This window comes from Anoplopoma fimbria, chromosome 8 (assembly GCF_027596085.1).
Source record: "Anoplopoma fimbria isolate UVic2021 breed Golden Eagle Sablefish chromosome 8, Afim_UVic_2022, whole genome shotgun sequence".
Taxonomy (NCBI): Eukaryota; Metazoa; Chordata; class Actinopteri; order Perciformes; family Anoplopomatidae; genus Anoplopoma; species Anoplopoma fimbria.
Genome location: NC_072456.1, coordinates 21,011,152 through 21,031,988, shown reverse-complemented (window position 1 = coordinate 21,031,988; position 20,837 = coordinate 21,011,152). Strand labels below are relative to the sequence as shown.

Here is a 20,837-nt window from a genome sequence, read left to right as displayed (position 1 = left end):
TATATTTAACGCAATTGAACCCCACCATTCATTTTTTTACAAGCAACAACAACAACAACAACAACAACAAATGATTAGCCTTTAAGTCTTGCAAAGCCTTTGTGTAGCATATACTAGTAAAATAGCCTTACATTTAATATGACACCTAGATCTCTTTGCTTAAGGGGACCCAAACTATAGACTAAAAGTCAGGGAAACTCTGCTTCTGCTCCATACATTTTTACCCTTATTTAAAAAAAAAAAAAAATCAGTTTCCCACAAGTACCCAAGCGTTATGAGAGTACCCATTTAAAATCTCATACCTCATTTAATTTCTCAGTATGTATTGGCTTAAAGTGCTTGTTACTTGGTTGAGTTTACTTAGTTTTCCCAATTTAACCTGCCTAGATTTGAGATTTCTAATATTGTATTATATAAATAGTCCCCATAAAACTGTTCACAGCATGTGCTGTGGATTATCAAGAGAAACAAAGACAGTGCTCATGGAATTGTATGTTGCTATTCAATTTTATAATTGTTCTAAGGTGTGAGCATCATGAAACAAATCATCCTATCACCATTGTGTTTGCACAGGAAATATTTGACAGGGATATCTCAATCACACACACATCTCATAGTTTTCATATATTGCACTGATTGTTTGTTTGTTGTTTTATGATAAAATTATCTTTTTTTCTTTCTCTGAGATAAAATAAACAAATAAACAACCACAAATCCAGCTGAGCTGAGGACATACACTTTGATAAAAACAGAGCACGATACTAGAAAGGAACTAGGAACAGAAAACACTGCCTGTCACGAGATTATAATAGCTACCCCGCTTTGAGCTCTCTGAGTATACAGAAGGCTTCATACCCTACAACGTATCAGTCCCATCAAGCAAGAGGTAGGTCCTTTGTTTTCTTTACACACTAAAGATAGTAAAATTACACAAGGAGTTCCAGTGTAACATGGAGTTACAGTGCACCCACCTAAATAACTCTCAGAGTTAATGTAAAAATACCTTTTCTTATTATTACTCTTATTACTCTTATTTTCATTTAACAATGGCATGACTTAGAACAACCTAGAGTAATTCACAAACTAATCCTATCTTTTTTTTTCTAGGATCCAGTTGAACAGGAATGAATGACTCTATCAATGGAAGCAATTATGACGATGACTATGGTGATGAAGTCTGTGAAAAAGGTGCTGTGGTCAAGTTTGGATCCATTGCCATTCCTGTGTTCTTCTCCGTTGTGATCACACTGAGCCTCACAGGAAACATCCTCGTCCTTGTAATCCTGGCTATGTACGAAAACCTCAAGTCTCTCACCAACATTTTCATCCTGAACCTGGCTATCTCTGACCTCGTCTTCACCACCGGTCTGCCTTTTTGGGCAATTTACCACATCTGGGGATGGTTGTTTTCAGATGCCCTTTGCAAAATAGTGACTTTTGTCTTCTTCACTGGGTTTTACAGCAGCATCCTCTTCCTGACCATCATGACAATCTACAGGTATCTGGCAGTGGTCCACCCTCTGTCTAACATGAGCATACTGAAAATCAGCACCGGGGTTTATGGGTCGTTCGTACTTTGGTTAATCAGCATTGGAGCAGCCATTCCCTCCCTGCTCTACAGCTCCCTCGTCTCCATCCCCCACAAAGGTGAACACTCCCTGGGCTGTGAGTACATAGACCCTCTGTGGAAAAGCATTGGTGTCTTCCAACAGAACATTTTCTTCTTGGTCGCTTTTGCAGTGATGACTTTCTGCTACATTCGATTACTATGGAAAATCACAAGAACAAGATCTCACACAAAAAACAGAGCAGTAAAGTTAGTCTTCTGCATCGTGGCAGTGTTCGTCCTCGGATGGGTGCCGTACAATGTGGTCATCTTTCTGAGGGTTTTGGCTGACAATGTTGTCGAACCATTTGATAACTGTGACGCAAGTATCAAGCTTGACTATGCATTCTGTGTGTGCCGGTTCATTGCTTTCTCCCACTGCTGCCTGAACCCCGTCTTTTATGCGTTTGTTGGTGTGAAGTTTAGGAGTCATTTGAAGTCGTTGCTGCTCCGACTGTTCATTCGAAGTCCGGCTGAAGGGCAGCAGGTTAAAATGCAGAACTTCTCACGTGCATCAATGTTATAGTTGCTCTTTAAGTATAATTTATTTGCATTTACTTCTGCATTTGCTTAAGTCCAGTGTGTGCATGATATAATCCATTGTATCGAAATATAGGATTACAGGGTTCATATATTTCAGTTCGTAGAAAGCTGCACTCAATATTTAAATCTGACTTTTTCTATTCATTGTGTCTGTGTTAAACATCAGAGTATAAAGTTTGTATGGGACCATGCATCTTGAATTGTTACATACATATATTTACTGGCACTTGAAAAAGATATTAATATAATATTATGAATTAATCACAGTGGAAATGAAGCAATTACATAGAAAATATATTTTCTTCCTGTGCAAATTAATTATTATTATGTTAATTTTAAATTAAACCAACTCTCGCTTTTGTGTGGATGATTTCACTCATCAGTTTAATTATGATTTATTGTGTAAATTTAATACAATGTGTCAATTCATAAAACAGCTAAATGTTGGTATTTCATATTTTAAAAGGATGTGGTTTGCTCACTGCCTTTATGTTGTAATGCTACTAAATACGCTTGTATTATAAATTTGTACAGATATTTGCAATTTTTTATCCCTCTGTGCAATAAAAAACACATTGGCTATTTGCGACTGACCACATGCTGTTTTTTATTATGAGTCTCTAAAAATCGGTTGAGATGTCAATTAATGGTAAAAGTGCATCTCTGCCAAAGTAAAGGTCCACTAATGGACCGGGCGGCTGTGGCTCAGGAGGAAGACTGGGTCTTCCTCTAATCTGAGAATAAGTGTCCTTGTGTCTCTGCTCCCGAAGGGTTTTTCGATTATCTTCTGATTAATGGCAACCTCTGTAAATAGAAACAAAAATACATTTTATTTCAAGACCAACGTGTACAACCTGGATAATAATAAACATATTAAAAAACAATTAAAAAATTGAGCTTCAGGTCATAAAAATAATGCAAAGTCATTCAATGTGCAGTCCAGCCTTTCTAAAAAAAAGTCAGACCTGCTCATCGATTTTTTTAGTGAATGGGCCCTCTACAGGTGGCATTGCAACTCAATCCGGACACAACCTTCCAAAACAAGTTCTCCGGTGATCGGAGTGTTCATTATTAGGCTTAGGCTTGGCTTTGCTAAATCATTGTTACCAGCACTAGCCTTGAAAACATTTTAAAATAGCCAGAGAGGATCATACTGATATAATACTGTCAACAAGTATACATTGGAATAGCATTACATTTTGCCAGGGCCCTCTACTTACCCTCATGTTTCACTGCAAAATAAAGACTGATGGTGTTTTCACATGTGTTATACCTTCTTTACATACTGCCAAATTATGTTAAAATCTTGAAAAAAACAAAAATGTATGTTAAGGAAGCAGATGTCTGGTCATTTAAACTAAGAACAGATACATATTTATCACTTTCCAAGGGAAGGAGCTAACTCTGTTTGAAATAGTTAGAAATTAAGGAACCAGTTTTGAAACCAACAAACTGTGAGAACAATCTCAGACATAGGTGTAATCTGCAGTAAAGGGAAACTGTACTTTCTTAATCATTAGCTGTGTGCGTGGGTGGGATCAGCCGTGCACTTAAATCGCCCTTTCTAACTTCCTCCTTCGGTCTGTAGAGTTGTTGCGTTGTGCTCTAGCACACACTGCAAGCATAACTGTTGAGGAAGGAGGATCCATTTCTGAGGTTTCATTTTTTATTTCATCCAGAAACTTGAACAGGTTCTATTGTCGAAGTGTGTAAGGTTTTAGTGTGACATCTTCACTTAAAGTTTCATGGGACAGTTCATGCAAATATTCTAAGGTAAGAGAAAATAGTGGTGCCAATGCATCAGCTAAATGTCACATTGACAATGTTTTAGGTCATGATTATTAATCCCCAGTGACTGCATGTTTATAGAGAAGTCATTTTGTTTTACAGATGTGGTTGTGGATTTTGATTGGACTTAACATTATCGCAAAGGTGCATGGGCATTCAAGTGGTAACTTCCCGGAGTCGTGTGAATCAATGTCACCTTTGCATAAAGGAGAAGGTGGTATACCTTTTCCTCCTCAGAACACTGAACCCCCCTTTAAGATTACTTACAACTTACCCAAAAAGAAAGGAGAACCTATCACAGGTACAGGAACTATCGGATCCATTTGCCTGGAAACTTGTTCATTAATATCAATATGTGTTACAGTTGTCATTCGCTTTGTGGTTTTCACTCCTAACGCTGTCTTCATTTTCTGTCCCTCCACCTTCTCCCCAATGAATCTTCACACCGCTTTCCAGTTTCTCTCCAGGGCAATAATAACAAAGAGTTCCTGGGTTTTATGTTGGAGGCTCGACAGACAGACATAAACGGAGGCCCTCCTGTTGGAAAATTCATCGTGCTTGAGGATGGTACAACTCGACTCTTGTCTTGCGGTGGTTCAGCAGTAAGTAGCCATCCGCAATTTGTTATTATTAGAGGTATTAAATGCATTACATTGATTAATTGAATACTTTAAAGAGGAAATTCAAGGTCAAAGCCTTTTTAAGCTTTCTTATTGATGTGACACTTGCTTTACTTTTGTCTTTCTCCTCAGGACACAGCTGTTAGTCAACGTAATAATCAAAGAAAGAGTTTGTTTCAAGTTAACTGGACGGCACAGGGTGCAGAAGTAGACGTAACTTTCAGGTATTCGTAAACTTTGACTGACCTCCAAAAGTAAATATAACAATGGGAAACAAAACGATTGTCATCAACATGTGCCTGTCTGATCTGTTTCAGAGCCACAATTGTTGAGAAATATGATATATTCTGGGAATCAGTGGATGTGGATCTCATTTTCCCTCCAAGCACCACACCAACACCCAGTACTCAACCAAGTACTACTTCAAGTACTGAGCCAAGTACTACTTCAAGTACTGAGCCAAGTACTACAATAAGTACTACAAAGTCAAATACTTCAGAGGCAAGCATGACCACTCAGCAAGAGCCCGTTCATTTAATCCCATTGGAGGTAAGAATCGGCACAGCGGTGGATTTGATTGAGTTTTGTCGACATTGTGCAAAAATCTATACATTAAAGGGACAGTGTGTGGGAAACCGTGGTAACACCATTCACCTTGCTCTGAGGCCATCCTCACCATGACTTATTAACAAAATTCAGACGGTGGCTGGCGGTACCATGTTTTTGAAGTTTCACAACCCTGTCAGAGAACTACGGTGGCCTTCACATAATGTAAAAATAAGAAAAGATGCTGCTTGAGCCAGTGTTTGGTTTGTCCGTTCTGGGCTACTGTAGAAGCATGGCGGTGCAGCATGGTAGACTCCGTGAAGAAGAGCAGCTCCCTATGTAGATATGAGGGGTTCATTCTAAGCTGACGAAAACACAACAATTCTTAGTTTCAGGTGATAATACACTATAAAATATAGTTATGAATATTATATTCCCTTTCTGCAAATAGATCCCTTGAAATGCGACACACTGGCCCTTATAATATATAAATGTCAACATTTTCATTTACACAGCTCCTCTGTGCGTCTCTTGATTTGTCTTCAGAGAGCAGGTATTGTGGTGATGAATGTCGTCAGTTTCTTCGTGGTACTCAAAATGGTATGGTATTTATAAATCAAGACACCCAGTGAATGCCATTTACAAAATAGTCCTGCTACAGAAAATTATATAAAAAAATTAAAATAAAATGTCTATCTCTCCTCAGGAACTGTCTAATATAGTCATTACCACCCTCCCCAACAGCTTCTTTTCTCGTCGTCTAGATAAGGTAAGGCATGAGTTGGGGTGTTGTGTCAGTAACTGTCATCCCATACTCTAGAGTCAAAACTATTTAGAGACGTAATTACAGAGTTTAAAGGCATTGAATTACTTTTTCAGAATGCCAACCAAAAAAAGAGTTTGATTTCATTAAGTCTTAAGGAACTTTAATAGTAGATGTTATGTTCTTGGTGGTAGTCATTTGCATGTTCTGCTTATTGTTTGCATTTTGTATAAGTGCATTTTTCTCTGAAACATTTTTGTGTTTTTGAAAATGTAAATTCAAATCTATAGTATTGCAAATCTGCACATCCTATAAATGTTATATGGCATTTGTAGGCTCAGTTCGTACTCTGTGCTTGTGTGTACAAACATATAATGAATACTAATTATGCAGGTTTATTGAAATAAGTGAAAGTGCATTTTATTTCTTATGTAGGTGTTGAACATATCTTGCGGTGTGCTGTGTGCGGCAGTTGAGATATCGGCTGTTGTCTTGTTTTGTATGGGTGATGCTATTAAAGTAAGTCATAATAAGAGGTGTACAACATTTCTCTATATCTACATCTGTATCAAAATGTCTTAGTTGTATGAGGTTATATAAACTGTGTGTTTATGTCTGTATGTGTGTCTGTGTGGGAAAGTTTAGGTCGCTCTCGTTGCTCTTGTGTGTGTGGCGTTGGTGATTAATTTCATAGAGCTGGTAATCGTCTGTCTGCCAATCGGCCAAAGTCATGAACTGTAAGTTCAACTTCCTCTTCTTCTGCCTGAATGTTTGACCACAAACCCCACATCGACACTTTGCTCACTGCTGTTTTTGTTTCTCTTTTGTTCTGTTCAAGAAAGGAGATCTGTGACTATGCTGTCAAAGTGTGTTCTGTCATCCATCTGATTTTTACAAGTGAGGAGATTCACCTGATTTTGATCTATGAAGTAGTAAACTTAACTGCATTCATTTCTCTCTGTGAGAAAACATGTTTAATGTATGTAATTTAGTAGTTTGACATTTTTGGAAATATTTGGCATTCTTGCTTACCAATGTCACAGCTATCATGGCCTCTTATTTGCCACTGCCTTGTTATTGCGCTGATTTTATTTCCAAATATGTTTTACCCACAGTGGCTGTCATCTTTGTCGGTGTTTTGGAGATTCACAACTGCAGAAAGAACAGGACAGACTTTTGGCTCCTGAAAGTGATGGTGGCCTACACAGTGTGGATTCTCCTGTTTGTAATTTGGGTTTTCGTAAGCAGTACTCAGAGAAAAGCAATACTGGGGAGAAGCAAAATAGGTGAATGACTTGTACTATAGTGCTGTCTGAATATTAATAATGATAGACATTTAATACAATATGGATTCTCATGAAGAACATTATATTTTTTATTATTTTCTGTTACAGGGAATCAACAAAACAGTGAGGACAAAAAAGAGGTGAGAGCCTGAAATGACTATATGTTTTGATGACATGCTGTATTGTCTTAACAACTGTCTACTATAACAAATGATGCATTACAGTAAAGATGCAAGTTCATTTCTTTTTTTAACCTCTGAATTCCAGATGAAGCTAAGTGGAGCCCAAGTGATTGTGACTGTTGTCTCAGTCATCTTCATCATTGGGAGCTTGTGTTTCGCTGTAGCTGTCGTTGTCGCTGTTGGGATGTCTGGATGTCAGGAAGCGTAAGCCTGTGCATGACGGTGTGCTGCTACTTTGTTTGAATGTAATTCCCACTTGTTTTCTGGTTGTATGTATTTTGTTGCAGTTATTCATGCATACAAATTTATTTAAAATCCCATATTCCTTACTGCCATTTGCACACTTTGTATGCATGCTAATGTTTAAAATGGCATTCCTTTTTTATTGTACGTTAGTACTTGTGTATGATATTTATTTTCCACTATTCTCTGTACCTTGTTTGTATACTGCTGCTGTGACCTGCACATAAAAAAAACATCTTTCTATCTAAATAGTATCTTTTGTAAAGGTTATGAAATAGTGTGTTGCTTATGTGAATTTGTGTTTTCCTGGTTGGAAAATTAACAATAGAGCAACCTAAGTTGAAAACGCTGTCTACCAGTATAAACCACTTAGACTAAATATACTAGACAACATTTCAGTGGTTACATATAACATCTCTAAACATTTTCCAAGGAAGGTAAATAAAATAGATCACCTCATTTCTTATCAGAGTTACACCTGTCATAAAGGTCAAACTGCAAATATTTGCTGTAGTTATATTTGCTCATAGTTAATTATCTCCTTCTACCAGGTGGATCACGCCCTCAGCTAGAAACTATGTGGAATATGCTTCTCATAAGAAAAACAAATATATGTTGAACACTCACTCATGGCATAAATCTCCCCTTGTGTACTCAAGGAAACTTGAGTACATGATATGGATCATGAATTCAGTCTGCTGACCTCATGACTCCTGTTGTTTATGCCAGGAGAATCTAAAACCTTTCAACAAGGAGGGAAGAATTAACATAATTGCAATAGCAATCCTTGCAAATCTACACATAGTCCAAAAAGAGAAATACACAAATATCCATAAACAAGTCAACCCTATGTGATCGGTTGGGACTATATTGTTAATTGTAATGTGTAAATCACAATTGTTTAATATGTAAACAAATGTTTATGTACTGTGATTTTCAAAGTCATTTGGCCCAATATTGGTATCTATAGTCATACAGCAAAGCGTGATTCATACATGACTACTCATTTTTATGGTTCTCTTGAAGGGGGAAACTACCAGCTGTGTCCACATTCAGCTCCATGACTCACCTGATTATTAAACTTCTGCCTAAGTGCCAAGATATTGAGGCACACCTATCAATCACTTAGCTTTTGATCAAACTTGCTGTAAATGTTTTTGTTTCTTAACAGAACACGGATAATGTTAAGTTAATTTTTATAGATACTGCACATTTCATACACAGGGGAAATCCTGCTCATCATAAATTAAATCGTTATCATCTGGAGAGTAATATAATAATATATATAACTGTTATAATTTTCCTTATTTTTAAAAGTAAAAACTGTTTATCAAAGTTGCCAGTGGTTTAAATGTTAACTCAGGAGGATTGTCTTTCTTTGACACTTGTACTACCTCTGTTCCAGAAACTAAGTGCACAGATAGTAAACACAACAGTGACAATCAATTATTAACTTTCCTAGTATTCAAAATAATCTTTATTGAAAATATATATGTTCACGCCAGAAAAACTAAATTCATCTCAGAATGATAACATAAGAGGAATGAGTGGGATCACAGGAAGGAACACTTTTTTTATTTGTGAATTTACTTTTGTGCAAATTTCTTGCACAAAAAGAGATTTTCTGCAAGAGTTTGTCAAGATACACTATCAAATGATTCATAAGTGTTTCAAATATAGTCCAATCTTCTCCATATGAGTGTTTAAGGCACATTTTGTGACTTGTTCACTAATATTAAGTAATATTTGATTATAACAAATTCAAATCACTTGAGTGAGAACCTGTATGTTTCAAAGTTGACATTTCAACAGTTGCAAAGAACAAAGCCTTTCATATTCAATACATATATACAGCTATCGAAAAATATTCCAATTTAGGAAAGAGACAACATATCAGAAATATAGACATTCAGAAAAAAACTAAAAATATAAAATATTTATCTTAATAAAAGCCAGCACTCTTGATAAGAAGAGAAGGTAAAGCAAAATTGTTAGTGCAAATCCAATTGTGTACACAAGAGAATTAAATGAGCAATGGGACACACATCTCCATGGGGACATTAAACAGAAGTATGAAGCAAGCCATCTGGTGTCTGAGAGAACTGATGCAGAACAGGAAATACACATTTCCTCCAGAAACACAGATGTCAGGCTTATTTCCCGTTAGTTCCTAAGAAGGACCCAGTGTAATCCGTGCTGATCGTTCCCCAAAAACTCTTCTTAGAAGGGTGAAAAAGCTGTTGAACATAGTGCGGTCAATACAGAACAAGGAGAATAAATCATCAAACTATATAATGTACATTGTATATTGAATGTTAAATCTGCATGAGAATATGCATTTCATACCACACTTTGGAAGTGGAATGGTGGTGCCACTGTGACATCCTTATGCAAAAGCCTCTACATGTATGCATGGGTAAAAATTCAGTGCTGGACATCTTGAGAGCAGGTAAACAGAAGCGTCAACATTGGATTGCAGCACAAGTATAACTTCATCTCCAACAAAGTGAGATTTATACAACCTTACACCCAAATGTAAAAGCACACGCGTTATATTTATAGGTTACTTCTCTGGTTCATAGCTCCAGTACGGTGCCAAGGAGGATCAGGCTGGTCCAAAGTGGTATTCTGACAACCCTCATTGATGACTAGCTTGGTTCCTCAGCACCCTTTCTGCTCTACTTCCTTCTCAGACACCACAGGTAAGATCAGATGGGAGATGCGGCTCCACAGTCCCCCGTACTTGTCATTGTCCATGTCATTGAAGCCGGCTTGGTTGCTGGAGTCTACCAGCCTTTCCTTGACATAGTCGTGCACCAGCTCCTCCAAATATTTCAGACTCTGGTCACCCTTGACCTCATCTTGAGGAAGAAGCACAGTAAACAACAAGAACACCCGCTTGTATGCAGCGTTCTCGTGGTCGCAGTAGCGATAAAAAATGAGGGTGGAGCCTGGAGGCAGCTCTTCGAAGCGATGAATGACAGCCACTTGCTTGTCTCCTCCAAAGGCAGCTCGCAACTGGCTGTCAATGTCCAGCTTCACCACATCGCTGTCCTGGCTGGCTTTACTGGCGCCATCGATGTGAAGGACGGAGGAGTTGATGGCCGATGAGAAGGAGGAGGCCAGCCGCTGAGCCAGGCAGTGCACAGTCCTCTCAGCCCTGCGGCCTGCCGTAAAGATCAGACTGACTGGCTCTGTAGGATGGGCTGTTTTGAGGTGCTTCTCCAGGTGGATCTTGCTCAACCTCCACAACTCCGACCGCTGACTAGGGAACTGAGTCTCAAGAAGAGACAAATGATCAGCAAACATTTCTGGCTTTACGGCCCTGGATGGATGAGTTCCGTCGTCTGCAGTCTTTTTGAGTACAGGGATGAGCTTGTATGCCAGCAGGAGGGCCGAACAGAGCAGCACCAGGAGAAACAAACGCCATAAACACCACATGAATCCTAGAAGGACAAAAGGCCATATTCAAATGTATTATTGCAATTAATGTAGAACAAGTATCTTTTGGTGTGAAGATAAAACAATTAAAATGACAATAGCTTACCTCTACAGGAATATCCAGAGCTTTTCTTGATAACAGCAGTTTTCTTTATACCTTGAAAAAAAGGAAAAACTCCTTAAATTAATTTCAAACATGTAATAACAACATTCGATGTTGCTAATGACTGAAATATTCAGTTGATCTGCAATACCTTGTTTTTTGAACTGAGCAGTTTCTTTTTGTGTCGGAATGTTATTCACACGTTTTCGCGTTGTGTAGGATTTTCCTGAGGCTGGATACACACTAGGGATGTGATGGTTAACTGTTGGTATACCTAAAGGTGAGGCAGAGTTTATCAATGTAAAATATCATAATTTTTTGGAGATGTAAATCCATTGGACAAGTAATTTTTTTACATAAAATCTGTCTAAATAAGAACGTCTACAATACCGGTGCTCTTGGCCTCCATCGTCTTCTTGTAGTCGGCCATGCTGGTGACCGACACATTGTGTCTGTTTGCTGGTGGTCTGGTTTGTGCTGCAGACTTTGTGGGGGCTTCAGGTTCCTTTGATGATGGTTTTACTGAAAACAAACAAGATAGATTAGGATGACTGCTTTATCCTCCCTTGATGTAATCATTCCCATGAAGAATCAATCTATAGCCTTCTCTTACCTCTCTTGGTTATTATCCAGTCGGATTCTTCATTTACAGCAACACTGGATCTGTGGCGTTCACCGAGCATAACACATGGGGATAAATTCATATCTCCAGGATCGCCTGATTTATAGAGAGAAAACATTGATTTAGATAAAAAACCAATAAACTGCTTGTTATTAGATTTTAAAGTGGCAAGAAGTCTTATGAATCAGATATTTATAATGCCATAGGTAAACAATCAGAGTACCCCAAGATGCCACATTTGTCATTTGATAGCGCCTGCATGCATAGCTTATTAATATCCAAGTAAGTAATTATTAATTTAATAACATCTGCTTTGGTGGCAAAGAAGACAACTGTATTGTAATAACATTATAAAATGATATACAAATATCACTAAGCAACTTTGGCTCGTGCTGAAACAATTAACTTGTTAGTTGATTGTAAAAAAAAGTATTAAAAAAAATTGGATTAAGGATGAATTTTGCCTAAGCAAAATGCCTAACTTGCTGAATACAGCTTATCAAGTGTGATAATTGTGCTGCCTTTCTAAGTTTTATATAATTGTGTAACAGAGTCAATTTTACTGTTAAAATGTTGTATTATAATTACACAAAATATATGTAAATAGTCACAATCTGACATGTTATACCTCCAGATTTAATAAGTGGAACGGTTGAGACTCCAGTGTTATTCCCCCAGTTTCTTTGGTCCTCCCTATATATGCTGTCCCCTGCCCTCACCTCTCCCCTTTTGTTGATATAATGCATTGGAGAGGAGCTCAAGTGCCGTTTACAGCTACTGACCGGAGGGTTTTACATTTTTATTTCTGTCAGATCTGCCAGTGTGGCATAAAGACAATAAACGGAGACCGCCTCCAAAGGGTATCCAGTCTCAGGTCTCTTCCTTCTCCAACACAACACAACGCAGACAACACCGGTTACACTTGCTCATGATAAACATAGAAATTGTGAACTATTTGTTACATAAATTAAACAATATGAAGATCAATAATGAAAATATTTCATTAGTTGCAGCCCTAACCTTGGAATGCTCTGGGTTGATGAGTGCCGTGTAAGGAATCCTGTATAACATCCATCTCCTGGTCTTCATTTTCCTCCGGATCTTCAACCGATTCCTGGACATCCATCTCGTTCTCATCCCCCCTGCCATCCTCTGGTCTTTCAGTCTCTGCCCGGCTCTTCTTGCTGGGGGACTCTGTTGAGAGGGACATAAAAGTCTCAGTTTTCCACACTTTCACACATTTCCACATAGTTTTGACTCGAGTATCCCACCTTCATCTTCTGAGTCATTCTCCCCATTTCCAGAACCGTTGACAGCTGGAACAGGAGCTTTGATTTTGAGCTCTTTTCTGGTCCTCTTGAGAGGACCCCTGGGAGTCGGTCCAAAAGTCAACTCTAAAGAAGGAGCAGAAGGACGTGTCCCCAAATCACTGGAGATTAAAGTTTCAAAGGACTGCTACACGTTAACGTAAAGTTCATCTGGTAGCAATTACCTAGTATGGGGATCATCTGGAATAAATACAGTCAGGTAAACTTAGTTTAGGCATACAGTACCAGTCAAAAGTTTTGGACACACCTTCTCATTCAACTGCTTTGAAGAATCTAAAATATAAAACATATTCTGGTTTGTTGAGCATTTGTTTGTTTACCACATAATTCCATATGTGTTCCTTCATAGTCTTCAATATTAATCTACAATGTAGAAAAAAATAAAAACCATTGAATGAGAAGGTGTGTTCAAACTTTTGACTGGTACTGTATAACACTGACAGGAACTCTTTTGCTGCATAACATGACTACTTTTACTTTTTTGAATACTTTGACTTCTACTTTAAATACTAAACGTTTTACTAAACTTTATACTGCATATTTTTTGCATTTCTACTTTTAATTAGATGCAGACTGAAGGATAACAGTATACCACTTAATTAATAGTATTGTATCTACAGTACCAGTCAAAAGTTTGGACACACCTTCTCATTCAACTACTTTGAAGAATGTAAAATATAAAACATATTCTGGTTTGTTGAGCATTTGTTTGTTTACCACATAATTCCATATGTGTTCCTTCATAGTTTGGATGTCTTCAATATTAATCTACAATGTAGAAAAAAAATAAAAATAAAGAAAAACCATTGAATGAGAAGGTGTGTCCAAACATTTGACTGGTACTGTATGTTATTATTTACAACGAGACAGTTGTGCATCCGTTAGTACATAATTCAGTTTTTCATGTTTAATATAATAAACTGTTAATATTCTAGATAGTCAATTGTTGTTGTTTTTTAAATTTCAAAATAATTTCAAATATGAGCATTAAAGAGTGAAAAATAAAGACATTCTGCTTAGCAAGTGTGAAGCCATTGTCAAACCATTGTATGAGAAGGTGTGTCCAAACTTCTGACTGCTACTGTACAATCAGAGGGGTTTTGTCTCTAAACTTCCAGTGCTGTTTAGCTTCGGTGGCTAAGCTAACTAGCTAGCTCACCTTTAACGTTACCCGTCGACTGTCTGGTGGATCGCCTCAACGGGCGGGTCACCTCCTCTTCAGACACCCTGGCATCCATGACGACCACTACTCACCAGAAACATAAACCTAATCCACAAGAAGAAACATCGTGCTCACGCATAAACAAGCTCCGCTGACTTCCTTGTGGTTGTTAGGGGAACCATTTTGTGACAGGACGTCCGGAAGTCAGAGCGGTACCCGCGTTTAGTCGTCCCCGTGGAAACACGAGCTCTGTCGAACGTTCCGTTTGAATATCTGTGACGTAACGCAAGCTAAAAAAGAAAAAGACAAGGAAGCGTATATACCTGTCATATTCCAAGGCGATGTGATCGAGCGTACGTGTGGTAAGAATTAGTAATAATAAGTAACTATTCAACACATATGTATCTTATTTAAGTTGCACGAAGGCAGAACAGATTTAACCACTGTTTTCAGGTTGCTAACAATGTGTGCTAGTTAAGGATAATTCAGTAAACTAGCCAGCCAGAAATGATCAGCTAACCTTGAAAACAGACAGTGTAATATGTCCAGCTGTGAGGTCAGGAAGCCGTGCATGCTTTACTTCAGGACTGTGGAAATGTGACGAGGATCTGTCCCAACACGGATAACGCTGATGTGCTCGGGTGTTGGCATTAAAAACAAGTGCTTTATAACGATTTGTTTCATGCAGCTTTGGACCATTTCTGTAGTGAAGTGTCCCTATCCAAAGACATGGCAGAGCAAGGAACAGATCACCACCACACAGCAGGTAAAAGGACAGATATTGGTTATGTTGGACTAGTATGTTTACTAAACATTTACAGCAGACAGTGGTTTAAATTTGCATCATGTGTAATGTCATTTATTTATTTTTAATCAGATGACACGGGAAAAGAAGCTCAGTCCACAAATATGGATCATGTCTCGGCATCAGATGAGTGCAAACAAGATGAGACTGATGTTGTGAAGCAGCAACTGTTGAAAGGTAACTAATAATAGTCAATAATAGTCCATTCAGTTGGTCTTTACCAAATGCTTTTTCTGCATCTACTGTTCTAATCAAATATGGTCTCTCCTCAACCAAGATTCAGCTTCAACATCTGCATCCACAAACAGAGGGACTAACGGCGACAATGGTGAGCCTCACGTTGAAAGTAAGTATATAATATTACAACAGTGTGGCATTTCCATCAAATAGTCTTTAATAGACGAACAATCACGGCCAAGAAGACATTTGTAGCGTGTTCATGTTCATTCTTGTATCTGTTTTCAACCTAAGCCTTGTTATCTGTACGTAATGTGTCATACAACTATTCACATAAAGTTATTGTAAATTAATTTCTAAGGCTAAAGCTTTCTTGAAGAAAATGGTTGTGACCATATACCAGATCTGTAATACAACTTAAAATAGGATTCTTAATTTAAAATGAAACATTAGCCATTCAGTTGATTCAGCTGAAGAGAGGAACGTTCCTCTTACAGAAGGATCTTCCCCTTTTTATTACAGACAGTGAAAGTGAAGGATAAAAGCACCTCACGGACTGTAGAAGGAATTTATGGTGATGACAAGAGAGAGACACCAAGAAATGAGCAACAGACCAGGACAGCTGAGGAGATTTCAAGTGAGTGTTTGTGTCTTAAGTGTTATAACAAGTGATTTTAACATTATTTTACAAGGTATTCACGAGCCAGGGCACGTATATTAGCTCACTTTGGATAAGCTTGCTACAGACCTGTGTCATTTTGTCCCAGTTTTCTAACTGTTCTCTCTAACGGGGGGCATGGTCCAGTTCAAAAGAGGATAGTGCCTCTCACAGAAGGATCTTCGCCTCCAGATGACGACACAACGCTGAAAGTGAAGGAGAACAGCACCCGACTTCCGGCTGAAGAAGGAAGTCATGGTGATTACGAGAGAGAGACAACAAGAAATGAACAACTGACCGCGACAGCGGAGGAGATTGCCAGTGAGTGTTTGTGTCTAAATGTTATACAAGTGATTTAGAGATTATTATCCATAGTTTTCACATTGTCAAAGAGCCAGGGCACGTATATTTACTTACTTTGGAAAAGCCTGCTACAGACCTGTGTCGTTTGTCGTAGTGTGTTCAGGTGAGGTTTCCACCATGTCATTACATTCAAATTTAACATCTTCTCCATATGGAAATATTGATCTTGCAACGAAGACCACAAATATTGGTCGGTTGCAGAAATCCTTTTTGCCTAGCTCACCATTTATGAACTTTCAAATGTTTTGCATTCACATTCATTTATTCATTGTTAATTGGTTAGTGAAGTTGTAAGTTCTGTGTGGATGTTTGTCGATGCAAAATTACAGCTTTATGCCCAAAGCAAATCACTGCAGTGTGCACAGGCAAGCACATTTGTATCCTGCATTTTACCACCCATGTCATGGACTTGGTAGCTTTGATACAGCTGCTCTTTTAGTGTCTTTTTATGGTGTTCCTAGATCAACTTGCAGGTGGAGGTCATTAAACAAACTGACCTTCAGTCATAGTAAGGTATTGGCATTTGCTTGCAAAGCTGTACTCAGTAGCGGTTTAGCAATGTTTATGGCCTTGCTATATTACATTTTCCAGCCTCAAAAGGTTGGTGCTCATTTTTTCACGTCCATCTTAAAATGAAACTGACGTGCCCTTTTTAGTGTGAAATTCCCTCTTGAGTGTTGCTAATCCTCCACGGCAGATCAGCAAAGAATCACAGTCTGTTTAAACATAAAAAAGCTCAAAACTGCTGAAGCCTCATTGTAGCTAGACATGATTTTTACAGAGATCCAGGACTGGATTTTGACCCCCATTGCTTCTACTGAAATCATGTTTGAAAGGATCTCTCCATGGCTAGTAATAATAATAATAATAATAATAATAATTAAGCCTTTATTAGTCCCACAATGGGGAAATTACAATTCTCTGCATTTAACCCATCCCGGAGGAGCAGTGGGCTACTAGTATAGACTGTAGGAACATTTACAGTGACTAACAACTGTTTCATCATAAATGTCGGCATCGGAGTATTGATTTAAGATGGATGACCTATCCTTTAATACTGTGAATATAAAAAGGCAACTCTCATTGAACCCCCCTTTTTTAAATAAATCCTTCTTAAAATGTAAATGCAGAGACTCTATTGTTTAGCTGCTTTCTGACGTTAAGCTTTTCTAATGTAATCAGGAGAAAACGACCCTGGAGTGATGAATGCACCAGAAACAACCACACCACCAACCCTGGGTGGCAAAAAGGAAGACGAAGTAGATGGACCTGATGAGGAAACCCCAGACTATAACACCACAATCACTGACCCTAGAGAGGGTGAGTGGGACTTTTTCTGAAGAACCAATTACTGGAAATTTTCAGTAATTAGAGAACGTGTTCACTGGTGGGAAGCCGGTGAGGGAGCATGAACATTTAGCTTCACAAGTGTGCTAACCAGTTTTTTTTTCCCACCATCCGTCAGATGATGAGAGCTGCCCGGAGAAGGAAGAAGAGGATAGACAGGAGAGCATATTGTCCCCACAGACAGAGGATGTTGAAACCATTGGTCCTGCCCCTCCGGACACTGCTGATGCTGAACCTGTAGCTCCAGCAGTTATTGGAAATCGTGGAGGTAATCTTGTTAATATCCTTATGTTTATATTCTCGTTTCTCTTTAATGTCATTTAAATAATTCTCTAACTTTGTATATTGTGTATTTCTTGACACACAATAATAAACAACTTATAAATGACTTACTAAGTACTAGTTGAGACAACACATATGCCTTCTCTCCACAGTAATGACATTGCTAATAGCAGTTGGTTTAGTGGGGTTGGTAACTAGCCTCCTGCTACAGCATCTCTTCCAACCCACGTCTCCATCTCAGAAATATGAAGTGCGGCAAATAGACATCTTCCTCAGGCAGTTGGAAAAAGTAAAGACTCAGTTCCCTAATCAGCGTAAGGAGCTCTGGAATAGGAGCAAGATCCACCTGCTGAGGCACCTCGAGACAGCCCAGCCCACCGAGCCTGTCAGTCTGATCCTGACTGCAGGCCACAGAGGTGAGAGGACACTGCGCTGCCTGGCTCGGAGCCTGGCCTCTGCCTTCTCTACCTCTCTCAACGCCTCCGTCCTCCACATCGACGGAGCCAGCAAGGCCAGCCAGGACAGCGACCAGGTCAAACTGGACATCGACAGCAAGCTGCAGGGAGCTTTCGAGGGCGACAAACCCGTGGCTGTCATTAACCGCTTCGAGGAGCTGCCTCCAGGCTCCACTCTTATTTTTTATCGGTACTGCGACCACGAGAACGCTGCCTACAAGAAGACTTGTCTGATCTTCACGGTGCTGCTGGGGGAAGAAGAGGACATTCCTGCTGAGACACGTCTGAGTACTGTGGAAGAGATGGTGGACGACCATCTTCAGAAGAAGTTCCTCTCCGATGGCCATCCTCTATCTTTTGACAGGATGGACCTTGACAAGTACAGTGGACTGTGGAGTCGTATTTCTCACCTCATCCTGCCTGTGGCAGCAGAGGAAAGGATAGAACATGAAGGGTGCTAGGGGACATAAATAGTCACTCTTCAACTTTTAGTCCAAGCACTTAACTACCGCCTATCTATCAGATTTTCTTACTGGGTGACTCGAGTCATTCTGAGGCTACCAACAGTGGTTTTAAACACTCAAAGGTTTCTTACAATTGCTATAATTAAACTCACTTCAGATTAAGGCATCAATTATAAATGAGACACTTAATATTGTAAAGATTATGCTTTGGGATGTTTGTAAAAAAAAAAAAAAATCTCTGGACATTCATGGTGGTGCTTTCTTCTTGTAGTACTATGATCAAATGTAATTATAGATAAGATGCAAGATGGTTCAACTGGGGTCTTTGTGGATTTTACATAACAAGGCTCCAAAAGACAGAGCTATTCTTTTGGTGTCACAACACAGGGTTTATTATTTTTATGACAAATATCATTTTCTGATGCTCAAACCTATATGGCACCAAGTGCCTTAACCGAACTTCCTATGTTCCTTTTTATATCCACATAAACATGTACCACACTGATAAGATATGTATATGATCACACTACATGGAGTCTGATGAAAATAAGAGCAGGAATTGGATGTGCCTTAAAGTGCAAATAAACAGGTAATTTAAAGTACTTTGTTGTTGTTGTTATGGCTTCCTTCTTAATGTCCTTTAAGCCGTATTTCTTTAGCCCAGAAACGTGCACAACAAACTGAAGTTACGCAGAGCAACGTGTCTGTGCGTGAAACTACGTCATAACACCATAGGACATGCCGAAGTAACTCAAAGTAAAGAAAGACGACAAACTTCAACTTTCATTTTGTCAAATTAACTTGTAAGCTTTTTAAAACCCGTTATAAAAAAAACAATTTCGGTTCCTGAAGCTGCATGCAACGTGCACAGCTGGTACTAATGACTGACGTAATCAACAGGTGCCAATTTATCAACAATGCAATGCAACAGTTGGCCACACGGGGGCGCAAATACCAACCACAGTCCAACAGCATGCTTTAAGGCAGTGGTTCTCAAATGGGGGTACGTGAAGGCACTCCAGGGGGTACGTGAGATTTTTAAAAAATATATTTAAAATTAGCATCCATTCAAAAATCCTTTAAAAATAGTTATTTAATAAATATTAAATAAAATATAAGTGTAAGTTCATAAACTGAATTCAATGCAACAATGCAATCTTCAGTGTTGACAGTTTAATAAATCAGACACTGATGGCAGAGCACTGTGTATTAAATATTTTTTTCAACCAAAAATGCTTTGCGCTGGTTAGGGGGTACTTGGCTGAAAAAATATTTCACAGGGGGTACATGTCTGAAAAAAGGTTGAGAACCACTGCTTTAAGGAATTGAACTTGTCCTTTTGGCTCCTCCAGTCATTGTAGTGAACTCTTTTTGCGGCTAGGGGGCAGCACAACCACTGGGCTGCTGTATGGAGCCTGAGAAGCATCAAATCAATATGCAACAGGCTACTTTGTATCCTTTAGAACAGTGGTTCTCAAATGGGGGTACGTGAGATTTAAAAAAATATATATTTAAAATTAGCATCCATTCAAAAATCCTTTAAAATAATAAATATTCAATAAAATATAAGTGTAAGTTCATAAACTGAATTTAATGCAACAATGCAATCTTCAGTGTTGACAGTTTAATAAATCAGACACTGATGGTGCTTAGTATTACATCTTTTTTTTCAACCAAAAATGCTTTGAGCTGGTTAGGGGGTACTTGGCTGAAAAAGTATTTCACAGGGGGTACATGTCTGAAAAAAGGTTGAGAACCACTGCTTTAGAACATTAAATGCCAAGTTTAATCTAAAGGAGAGATCAAGATCAGGCTGAAGCTCTCAATGCATTTTCTTTACTCACTAATAATAATAATAATAATAATAATAATTGTGCTGCACCAGAAGTCCTTTGAATCAGTTCAGCTCCTCCTCGCCTGAGATCAGGTCCGCCTCCTGTCAGTGCGGCTCCAGCAGCAGATGCCGGACTGCTCCCTCACTGACTGCTCCCTCACTGACTGACTGCTCCTCATGACACTGACTGACTCTCCTCACTGACTGCTCCTCACTGAC

General features: G+C 38.7%; 4 protein-coding genes across 5 annotated transcripts; 3 read left to right on the top strand and 1 right to left on the bottom strand.

The window, feature by feature from the left end:
• The first annotated feature begins 840 nt into the window (after positions 1-840).
• On the top strand, positions 841-2,733 carry xcr1a.1 (chemokine (C motif) receptor 1a, duplicate 1). The gene is made up of 2 exons (XM_054603238.1): positions 841-886; positions 1,108-2,733. Exon 2 carries the CDS (start codon positions 1,125-1,127, stop codon positions 2,130-2,132), a length of 1,008 nt encoding a protein of 335 aa, XP_054459213.1. The 5' UTR covers positions 841-886; positions 1,108-1,124; the 3' UTR covers positions 2,133-2,733.
• A 1,049-nt stretch (positions 2,734-3,782) lies between these two features.
• On the top strand, positions 3,783-7,826 carry LOC129094802 (uncharacterized). The gene is made up of 13 exons (XM_054603068.1): positions 3,783-3,922; positions 4,040-4,238; positions 4,394-4,539; positions 4,690-4,781; positions 4,875-5,106; positions 5,650-5,703; positions 5,810-5,872; positions 6,302-6,385; positions 6,512-6,603; positions 6,705-6,763; positions 6,982-7,152; positions 7,261-7,292; positions 7,420-7,826. Exons 2-13 carry the CDS (start codon positions 4,040-4,042, stop codon positions 7,540-7,542), a joined length of 1,347 nt encoding a protein of 448 aa, XP_054459043.1. The 5' UTR covers positions 3,783-3,922; the 3' UTR covers positions 7,543-7,826.
• A 1,203-nt stretch (positions 7,827-9,029) lies between these two features.
• si:dkeyp-82a1.6 (torsin-1A-interacting protein 2) lies at positions 9,030-14,435 on the bottom strand. Of its 2 annotated transcripts, XM_054603358.1 has the most exons (8): positions 14,231-14,435; positions 13,015-13,137; positions 12,764-12,937; positions 11,735-11,839; positions 11,512-11,643; positions 11,273-11,395; positions 11,125-11,175; positions 9,030-11,023 (listed from the first exon to the last, which is right to left on the bottom strand). In XM_054603358.1, the coding sequence occupies exons 1-8, from the start codon at positions 14,307-14,309 to the stop codon at positions 10,239-10,241; spliced, it is 1,572 nt and encodes a 523-aa protein (XP_054459333.1). In that variant the 5' UTR covers positions 14,310-14,435; the 3' UTR covers positions 9,030-10,238. The 2 variants fall into 2 exon arrangements, with proteins under 2 accessions (XP_054459333.1, XP_054459334.1); XM_054603359.1 differs by lacking the exon at positions 13,015-13,137.
• A 49-nt stretch (positions 14,436-14,484) lies between these two features.
• Positions 14,485-19,368, top strand: zgc:112962 (uncharacterized protein LOC548348 homolog). Its single transcript, XM_054603360.1, has 8 exons — positions 14,485-14,595; positions 14,922-14,999; positions 15,111-15,215; positions 15,316-15,408; positions 16,021-16,194; positions 17,419-17,556; positions 17,702-17,851; positions 18,018-19,368. Exons 2-8 carry the CDS (start codon positions 14,963-14,965, stop codon positions 18,779-18,781), a joined length of 1,461 nt encoding a protein of 486 aa, XP_054459335.1. The 5' UTR covers positions 14,485-14,595; positions 14,922-14,962; the 3' UTR covers positions 18,782-19,368.
• The last annotated feature ends 1,469 nt before the right edge of the window (positions 19,369-20,837 follow it).